This window comes from Miniopterus natalensis, chromosome 2, assembly GCF_054644295.1.
Source record: "Miniopterus natalensis isolate mMinNat1 chromosome 2, mMinNat1.hap1, whole genome shotgun sequence".
In the NCBI taxonomy this organism is placed as follows: Eukaryota; Metazoa; Chordata; class Mammalia; order Chiroptera; family Miniopteridae; genus Miniopterus; species Miniopterus natalensis.
In genome coordinates, this window is record NC_142082.1 from 83,507,335 (window position 1) to 83,518,240 (window position 10,906).

The 10,906-nt window shown below is 33.0% G+C and overlaps 1 protein-coding gene across 5 annotated transcripts in view; it reads left to right on the plus strand.

The window, feature by feature from the left end:
- Positions 1 to 3,458, plus strand: part of PDS5B (PDS5 cohesin associated factor B) — a 112,921-nt gene extending 109,463 nt beyond the window's left edge. For all 5 annotated transcript variants that reach the window (XM_016199519.2, XM_016199516.2, XM_016199520.2 and 2 more), the window contains one exon: positions 481 to 3,458. In XM_016199519.2, coding sequence (XP_016055005.1) covers positions 481 to 516 — 36 coding nt within the window. In that variant the 3' untranslated portion in view covers positions 517 to 3,458. The remainder of the gene's footprint in view (positions 1 to 480) is intronic.
- The last annotated feature ends 7,448 nt before the right edge of the window (positions 3,459 to 10,906 follow it).

The window sequence follows — 10,906 nt, forward strand, 5'->3', positions numbered from 1 at the left end:
GCCATTGCCAGTTAATAGGAAAGTGTCTGAATTTTAGCTTACTTACATGTATTTGAGAGTTGTTAGGATCTCAAATAAACTCAATATATTCCCAGAAAGACAGCTGTAAGCCCAAGTTCATAAGTATCAAATGTTTTCTTTTACCACAGAAATATAAGTAAAAAGATACTTGCAATTGTTTTACTTGCTGTCAACATTGATTTCTGTTCATTTCTTTTTAAAGTTATTAAATAGAGAAGTAATAATTTTTCTCTTGCTATTCTGGGAAAAGCTATTTATGAACATTCAAATATTATATAGGTCTAAATAAGTGATGCCAAGGCAGCAAGTTAAAATAGGAGAAAGGTTTCAAGGAAAGAAAAGCAAAGAAAATCAGGACCAAGTAAGAATAATGATTGGTTAAAATATAATTATTATTATTGCTGTGTCTAATAAATGTGTACTCATTTTAATTAAGCATCTGGTGATTTTTCTTTTAAGGTACGGCGGAGAAGTTCTAAAAGAGAAAGGCGATGAATTAAAGTAATTAATTTCTGTGTGAACACTCTCAAAACATTTTTCATCAAGTTTGAGGCTGAGTAAAACCTTTGATGCACAAAATGGGACTGCTGAAGAGTGGACAGTTGGACCTTACTTTGATGACCTCATGTATTTGTGGTCACACACTTTAGCCATACGCATGGTGATAACATTGACTATGGAGTCTTGTGAAAGTGTAATTTGCGATGGCTGTGTAGAAATAAACTAAAGAAGAAACTTGTAAATATTTTTTTTCTTTTTTTTAATGTTTCTGATTTCTAACGTGCTTGTATAGCTTTTATCTGTGGCTTTAAACTGACAGTACCCAACTGTTTATTGGATCTATTGATTTGAAAAGAGTTTGTTAGGATAGATCTTAAGCAGTCATCTGTCAGTGTTTGTATTTGTATACTCTGCAGTTTTACTGTGAAAAAACATTTTTTCAACAAATGGTGTCATTTTCTTGATGTCACTATTTGTTGGAGAGTTTAAATGGTCTCTTTCCCTTGTGTATCTTACTTAGTGTTTACTCCTAGGCACCCTTAATCTTCAGAGGTGCTAAATCATCTGCCATTACACCTGAACAATGCCTCTGATGGGAGGAAACTACACAAATTGTGAGATACTCCTGAAGTTGTTTGATTATTTTACGCCTCAGTATTGGCCCCAGAATTTTCTGGCCTTTTATGGCAATGAAAATTTTAAGAAGAGAGATTTAAAATATTTTAATTTTAAAGAATGTGTTATAAAATAATGTACTGAATTCTTTATCCCGTTTTATCATCCCTTTTCAGTTCTTGTTAATCTACTGTATCAATAAAATTCTGTAATTTGAATTAGTTTTTAATAGTCTAGAATGTTATTGTGTATAGATATTTCCTCTTGAACATGATGTTCAGAAAATGCAAATTATTACACTATAATATAAAACTGATATATACACATTAGAAAAGTTGCAGTTCTTCATAACAATGTAAAGGTAATCAGAAAGAAAAAAATTTTATTGATGCAGTGTGTCTTTATAAAGCTGTTCTTGAAAGCAAGTGTTTTGTATTTTATAGTGAGTTGCATGTTTATGAAAAAATGCTAAATCGGAATGTGCTCTTTTCTGTAAATTCATATTTAGTCATAGTATATGATAGATTGCCCCATAACATAGTTTTTCATCAAGAGTTTATTATTGTACTTTATTTTGGAGCCAAAAACATTGTTTTGGGAGGGAAGGACAGAGTCGGAGTGATATATCCATCTACATGAGCTACTGTAGATATTACAGTCTTATGAACTTTTAAATGAAATTCTACTTTGTCCTGATTGGGAGACGTGGAAATTTATTTGGATTTAGAGATGATCTTTTTTCTTTTTCTTTATTGTAATCTGCAGAATTATAGAAACAAATTACATAAGGCAGTATACTTTTACAGTTTTATAAACTGTATTTTGAACCAAAACTTACAGGTTATTATTTAATGCCTAGCTAAATTCATTTTAGTATTTCGGGTGCTGTTCTTTTCTTTTTTCATGGTTAACATAAGAAATAAAATCATATTCTAACTTATTAAATTTATCACATTGAATAATGATGGAGCATATTCATATGGCACACCATTATGTTTAAGGTATATTTCCAAGATTGGTGATAATAGATGGGGGATATAATAAAGAAACTATTTTGGAAAATGACATTTTACTATTTTCCAATGTATATCACAATTGATGTGATTATTATTTTTCTTAGAGATTTCTTCATGTTAATGAAACTGCCTTTTACTTTTAAAAAAATGTTTTGACTTGTGTCTTAATCTCTCAGTATTTAGCTATTCTTTATTTACAACAGTACTGACACCAGTGATTATGGGAGGCTGCTATATATCAAGGCAGCTAATGTTGGACCAAGATGCATTGGTTTTTAAACATTTCATTAGCTCAGTTCACCCAAACACACTGTATCTCTTTTATCAGTTCAAAGGCATGTGTATAAATCTATAAAATAATAAGGGATAGCTTTGTATTTTTGTCACTGACTAAACTGCACCAGAAATGTTTATGGAAGTATATCTTTAAGACCATTTTATAAAACAACAACAAAAAAATTGTGGAGGATTTTTATTTGCATGATCATAATTAAGCAGATTTTATTGTACATTAATTCTGTACATCATTTCACAAAAATGTTCATTGTAGATTTTGTTCAATGCCAATGAGCCTGTGATTTTATTATGTGTCTGTTCCCTTTTTGGGAGGATTATGATGTAAATTTTCCATCTTTCTGTAGAAAAATAGGTGCAATAATTATCAAAGTTTTGATGTCCTGAATCTTCATCTTAGGGGATTATCTTATTATGTTTAAACTTAACATTTCATATACTAACATTTGGAGAGCCACATTCTATAACTAAAGTAAAATTAAGTATATATGAAATATTAATTGCTAACAATGGTTAGCAAGCTCTTCAGTGGTAATGTTCATTTTGAAATATGTACTGTATAAAATTAAGAAAATATTTAACTCACTGTAACAAGTTCCATTATGAAAATCTTGTGATTCTTCAGTGAGGTTATCTTGCTGCACTCTGTAGCAAATCCATTTAATCTACATTATAATAATATTTCTTGCTGCAGTGCAACAGGAAGCTTTTTCAGTGATCTCCACTGTATATGTAAATTACAAATGTGGCTGTAAAACTTGTTCCAGGTATTAAAGGTTAAATTACTTTCTGTATCATCTTACAACTTGTAAGTATGATTTTTTAAGATTTCCTTTTTGCCCACTTGAAAAATGTCAGGAATTTAAGAATTTGTTTAACTTAGGCATATCTCCCTTACCATATAGTATTATGTCACCATAATGAACAATTGGTATTTAGATAAATAACCAACTTTCAGACACAGTTTTGGATTTTCTGTGAAGTTGAATAAACATGAAAGCTACTATATAATTGTATTCTTTTATTTATGTGACTATATATTTAAATATGTTTACTTAATGGAAAAAGGCAAATTCTGATGATTTTTCATTTTGGAGCCTTAGTTTTATGAAGAGAAAATAATATTTCCCAGTAACATTTTTTCAAACTTTTTGTTTAAACTTCTCATGCAAAATCCTGGCTGACAGAGATTTACTAAGTACTGTTTAAGCTAAAGAATTGCATAACTGAAGAAAATAAATGTATAATATAAACTTAAAAGTAAGCACTAAGAAAAGTTGCTAGTGGCAGTTTTATTAATTTATTCAGCAAATATTTATTGAGTGCCTACTATGTGTTAGGCTAGTAATAATGAATAAAGTTTGATCAAGATAGAATAAGCCCCCTGCCCTTGAGGAGCTTATATTCACCCCAGGGAGGGTGAGAGGATAAGAAAACATATGTCAGACTGAAAAGTTTGGAGGAAAGGTTATTTTATTTACACTGAAGCTATGTTATTCAGTACATACAATCTAAGATATCTTTTTGATGAAGTGACATTTTTATAATTTTAAAATGTCACTTGATATCTATATGAATATTTCATGCCTACTTTGTCTGATAATATAGCCATACTAGGTTTTTTTTTAGCTATTGATTGCATGAGAAAATTTTTATGTCCTTTTATTTTCAACAAATGAATTGTTTGTTCTTATGTTTAAAATGTGTTGTGTAAACATTTTATACTTTGGTCTTGTTCTTTTATCTAATCTTAGAATCATTCTCTCTTTTTTAATCCTCACCTGAAGACATTTTTCCATTGCTTGTAGATAGAGTGGGGGGGGGGCAGCAGTGTGAGAGAAACACATGGATTGGTTGTCTTCCGCAAGCGCCCTGACCAGGCTGAGGGTCGAGCCTACAACTGAGGTATGTGCGCTTGACTGGGAATTGAACCCCAGCACTTGTCAGTCTGTGGACTGATGCCATAACCACTGAGCCAAACCAGCCAGGGCAGAATCTTCTTTAATTAGACTGTTTAAACTATTTACTTTTGCTATAATTATTGGTATTGTAGGTTTTAAACCTGCCTACCATCTTGCTATCTCTTTTCTCAGTCTTTTTTTTTTTTTTTAATATATCTTTATTAATTTCAGAGAGAGGAAAGGAGAGGGAGAGAGAGAGAAACATCAATGATGAGAGAGTCATTGATCGAGCCCACAACCCGAGCATGTGCCCTTACGGGAATCGAACCCTGATCGCCTGGATCCTAGGTCGATGCTCAACCGCTGAGCCATGCCCGGCCGGGCTCTTTTTCCAGTCTTTATTCATATTTTTTTTTCCTACTTTCTTATGGCTCACGAAAATGCTGCTTACTATTTTATCTCTTCTGTTAGCTGTTTAGTTATGCCTAATTGTATTTTTTGTTTTTATAGTGGTTACCCTACAGATTATGTTTGGCTTATTATAGTCTGTATTATATTAGTGCTTTTACCACCTCTTGAACAATGCAAGAATTTTAAAACAGTTCAACTCCATTTGCTGCCTCTACTCTTTGTGCTATAGCTATATATTTTGTGATTATAAATGTCATGATATTGTTTCTTTAAATACTGTTCTTTCTCTTTGTGCTTTTTTTTTTTTTTTTTGGATAGTTTTGTGCTTCCATCATAATTTATTTCCCTTCAACATAAAGAACATCTTTTAGTATTACATACAGTGCAGGTCTGGTGGTAGTTAACTCATAGTCAGATTTTGAAGGGCATTTTTATTGGCTATAAAAATCTATATTGGCAATTTTGTCTGTTGAGCAATTTAAAAGTAGTCATTCTATTTTTCTTCTGGTTTTCATATTTTCTGTTGCAAAGTGAGCGAAAAACCTTTTTGCTGTTTGTAGATAAATTTTTCTGGCTACTTTTAGGATTTTATCTTTGTTTTAAACAGCTTGGCCATGATGAACGTACTTATGGTTCTTATCATTTTATTTATCTTGCTTGGGGTTTGCTGAGCTCTTGAATCGGTGTATTGATGTATTCCATCAGTTTTGAAAAATTCTTGGCCATTATCTTTTCACATGACTTCTACTCTATTATTGCTTCTCTCTTTCTCACACTTCATTGTAAATATACTGTTTGTGTCCCATGTGCTTTTTATTTTCTCCATTCTTTCCACTCTTTTTTTCTCTTTGTGCTTCGTTCTGATACTTCTATTAAACCCATCTTCAGATTTATCAATCCTGCCTTCTGCCATGTCCAATTTTCCATTTAACCCATACAATTAGTTAATTTCAAATATGGTATTTTTTAGTTTTAGAATATCTAATTATATAGATTTTATTTCTCTGTTGAAGTCTCCATCTTTTTACTTTTTTTAAATATAGGTGACACAGGTTTGAATTCTGTAACTCCAACATCTGAATCATTTATGGATCTGATTCTGTTGCCTGATTTTTATTTTTTTGATTATCAGTCACATTTGTCCAGTCGTATTTCTTTCTCCCTCTATGTAGGCCTTGCAGTTTTTTTCTTTTATCCAGGACAGTGTGTTTAAAAGAACCGAATAATTGAAGTTGATGATGTGATCCCCCCTCCCCCCCGAGGAGGGGATTTGCCTTATTTACTATTAGGCATTAGAGGGATTGATCACTTCAGTCCATGGAATTAGGTTTGGGTTTCAGCTTTAGTTAGACTTAGTCTACACATTTTAAAAGACTTCAGGGTAAGACTTGTGTTATATGACAGACTTTTAGCACAACAAGGCTACATCCAGCCTAGTCTCTCAGCAGGAAGGCTGTTTTATATAGAATAGCCAAAGAAGGTTCTTTGGGAAGAGAACATAAGAGTATGGACTTTAATTAAGTGAGGGATCAAGACATATGCATGCCTGAGGGAAAAGTATCATAGGCAGAGGGAAGAGCATGTACAAAAGTGTTTAAGGAAGAATGAACTTTGAGTGCATCAGGGATTTCAAGAAGGCTAAGATTTCTGGAGTGAAAGTGACCAAGGGATAAAGAGATAGGAAAGGAGTTCAGAAGATAGCAGAGCCAGAATATCTGTATACCTCTTGGAAGTTTCGCTCAAAATTTGATGGGAATCCATTTTAGGGTTTTGAGTAGTGTCAAGAGCTTTTTTTTTTTAACTTTTAAAAATTGGATTCAACATGTTCAAAACTGAAGGCATTACCTTTCCAAATTGATCATCTTCATATATCTGAAAATACAAATAAATGTAGAAATTGCTCTTGACGCCTCACCCCCATTTCATGTCCTATTGAATTTACCTCCTGATTATTCCTGGAGCTTTTTTTAATTACTTTTTTAAATTAAATTTATTGGGGTGACATTGGTTAAATAAGATCATATAGGTTTCAAGTGTACATTTCTCTGATACATGATCTGTGTATAGTGCATTATGCACCCATCACCATATATTTGGCCCCCTTTACCACCCCCCACCCCTTTCCCTCTGGTAACCACCATACACTGCTGTCTGTCCATGAGTTTCAGTTTTATATCCCACGTATGAGTGAAATTATATGATGATTAGCTTTTTCTGACTAACTTATTTTGCTTAGCATAATATTCTGGAAGGTCCATCCATGTTGTTGCAAATAGCAGTATTTCATCTTTTCTTATGGCTGAGTAGTATTCCATAGTATATATGTACCACAGAAGATGTGGTTTCAGTTTTTTTTCACCAATGTAATCACCTTTAAATTCTCGTAATTTCTTTGCCTCTGGTTTGCTGACATTTACTCTTGCTTGACCTCAAACTCATGTTCACAGTGAAACTACACAATTGTGAAATAGTGATCTCATGTATCTCCAGCAACAGCAGCCAACAATAACAATATAAACCCTACAACACTGTTAACAGTTTACCATTGCATTTAGGATAGCCTACACTACAAAGTTCTGCATCTTTGGTCACTTCTGTCTTGCTAGTTCCTTCTTCATCACCTGTGTCAGCTACACTATTCTTTTAGTCCCTTGTACCTAGTTACCAAAGGTGTAAGCTATTAGAGTGCATATAAAGGTATATAGACATTTGAAGGACAAAGCATATTCTGTAAGCTATGCCTGGAGCACTCTTCCTCTGTAGTTGTTTCCTACTCATACTATGTGTGAGAATTTTCCCCAAGGATGCCTTTCTTGATTGTCAATGAACAGGACAAACCCCACAGTTATTTGCCCTCTTAGCTCACCTCTCTCACTAGCACTTAGCACAGTCCCACTGCCTCCAGCATAGTCAACTACATGAAGACACAGATGGTATTTGTTTTTGTTTACTAGTTTATCTCTAATACTCAGCACATAGTACTGAAAAATATTAAATAAACCAAATTAATGACATCATTAAAAGATAGATAAATAACACCTTATGAAGGAACCTGATGATTTGTTGTGCCAGATACCTTCCTAAAAACTTTACATATATTATCTCATGTAGTACTCCCTGTAGGCCTGTGGTAATTGATGGCACTTCCTTTAACATGCCCTGGAACCAAGGACCAGAGATGGTTTACTCATGGTTCCTCATAGATGAATTGGTAGCTGAAGATTTGATCAGATGTTTTATTTCAAAGCCGTATTCTTTTTGTACTCACCTCAGATAGTAATCATCAAATCAACATTGAACAAATATTAATACATTTTAAAATAGTAGTGATAATAATTCTTTAATTGTGTTGAGATTTCCTAGTCAAGAGGATGAGCATAATATTGACCACATTTCATTGGATGCTCTGCTACCTGTTTCCCTGTTACTTCCCATTGTGAGAAACATGTATTATGAACATTTTATAAATCTAGATTTGCCCAAAGTTCACAAAGTAGAACCAATCAGAACTGATGGTCTTAAATAATACACCATTGATTTGGACTAGAATTCAAATAACTTAGTTAAATCAAAACTGCTATTTATTGAAAGTATATAAAATTCTTCAGACTGAGATTTTAGGAAGTGATGGATAAAAATGTAAATATTTGTTACATAATTTAAATCCTTGAGCTAATTAGTTTAACTGGGTTCACTATATAGTCTGCATTAAGCCCCTTGGGTGCCTATGCTTACCATGTATAAAAATCCTGGGAGAGGTGGAAATACTGTTAGCAGTTTTTAGATGGTATATGAATGTTTGGGGGTTGGGTGCATACCAGATTAGGTTCATTTGGTAACTGATAGCTTGGCTGAAGTGGAGAACCTTCTGAGTTATGGGGAGATTTCCTTGCAAAAGTAGTTCTGAAGACCATTGTGTAGGGCTTTCAATTCCAAAGCCAGCTACGGGTGCTACTGACAATGGCATTTCTCTGATGATTAGCGACGTCGAGCATTTTCTCATGTGTCTCTTGGCCATCCATATGTCCTCTTTGGAGAAGTGTCTATTCAGGACCTTTGCCCATTTCTTAATTGGGTTGTTTGTCTTCCTCTTGCTGAGTGCTATGAGTTCTTTGTACACTTTGGAAATTAGCCCCTTATCAGATACATCCTTGGCAAATATGTTTTCCCAGACCCTGGGGTTCCTTTGTATTTTGAGGCTGTTTTCTTTTGCTGTGCAGAAGCTTTTTAGTTTGATGTAGTCCCATATGTTTATTTTTTCTTTTGCTTCTCTTGCCTTAGGAGATGTATCAGTGAAAAGTCCACTACGTGGGATGTCTGTGACTTTACTGCCTATGTTTTCTTCCAGGATTTTTATGGTTTCGTGACTTACATTTAAGTCTTTTATCCATTTTGAGTTGATTTTTGTGTATGGTGAAAGTTGGTGGTCTAGTTTCATTTTTTTGCATGTACATGTCCAATTTTCCCAGCACCACTTATTGAAGAGACTGTCCTTACTCCATGGGATACTCCTGCCTCCTTTGTCAAATATTAACTGACCATAATGGTGTGGGTCTATTTCTGGGGTCTCTGTTCTGTTCCATTGATCTATATGCCTGTTGTTGTACAAATACCAGGCCGTTTTGATTACAGTGGCTTTGTAATATAGTTTGAAGTCTGATAATGTGATCCCTCCCACTCTGTTCTTTTTTCTCAAGATGGCTGCAGCTATTCGGGGTCTTTTTTGGTTCCATATAAATTTTTGAAATGTTTGTTCTAGGTCTGTGAAATATGCTGTTGGCATTTTAATAGGAATTGCATTAAATTTATAAATTGCTTTCAGTAGTATAGACATTTTAATGATAGTAATTCTTCCAATCCATGAGCATGGTATCTTCTTCCACTTGTTTATATCTTCCTCTATTTCTTTTTTCTATGTCACGTAGTTTTCCGAGTACAGGTCTTTTACATCCTTGGTTAAGTTTATTCCTAGGTATCTTATTTTTTTAGTTGCGGTGGTAAATGGTATTGCTTTTTTAGTTTCTCTCTCTGAAAGTTCATTGTTGGTGTATAAGAATGCCATTGATTTCCGGATGTTGATTTTGTATCCAGCTGCCTTGCCAAATTCGTTTATCAAATCTAGTAGTACTTTGATGGAGTCTTTAGGGTTTTCTATGTACAATATCATGCCATCTGCAAATAATGACAGTTTTACTTCCTCCTTTCCAATTTGGATGCCTTTTATGTTTTCTTCTAAGTGTATAATTATTGTTCTTAACACAGTTTATTGTATAGTTTCTCTTATCTTCCCTGGTGTGAAATAGCAAAGTATCATGAACTAAATATCTTCATCCATTTGGATCTATTTTTGGACTCATATTTTATTGATCTTTTTGTCTCTGCCTATACCAACATCTAGTGAAGTTATTGTTATACCTATATTATATGTTTTTTTATATTTGGTGTGAAAATTTCCCGTTTTAATAATGTCTTGTTATTATTGACTGTTCCTGTTATTTTCTCTTAGTATATCAACATCTTTACAATTTTGAGTTGGCCCACTGAGACAGATCTTTTAAAAGGCTTTTCCTTCTGTGTAGTTTTTTTTTAATTTTCTTCATACAAATATAGTTTTATTTTCTTAAAAAATAGGCTTTTCATCTTTTAAAAAGATTTTATGGATTTTATTATAGCTAACATTTGTATTGTTTTGTTTTCCATTTTCTAATTAGTTGTACCTGGTATGGTATGGTATGGTATGGTATGGTATGGTATGGTATGTTTTCAGCCACTTTGCTGGACTTTTATTAGTTGTAATAGTTTTTTAGTTAATTCTCTTAGGTTTGTTAGCTATATAACACTCTGCAAATAGTTATGTCAGCATTATTTCAGGTTCCTCTGATACTTACATATCATACTTTTCTGGTCTAATTATGATACTTGGCACCACCAGAGCATTGTTAAATAGAAAGCACCCTTTTTCCAGTTTAAGAAAATTTTTAATTCTGTTTAATCAAGGTTATTAAAAATAAAATTGAGAATGTGTGTTGATTTTTGTGTTTGCGTATAGTCTATGTTTAAAAATACATATCCATGGAATGAATTATATTTATAGATTTCATATATAGAATCATCTTTGCTTTGTTAGGATTAACTCATCTTGGCCAT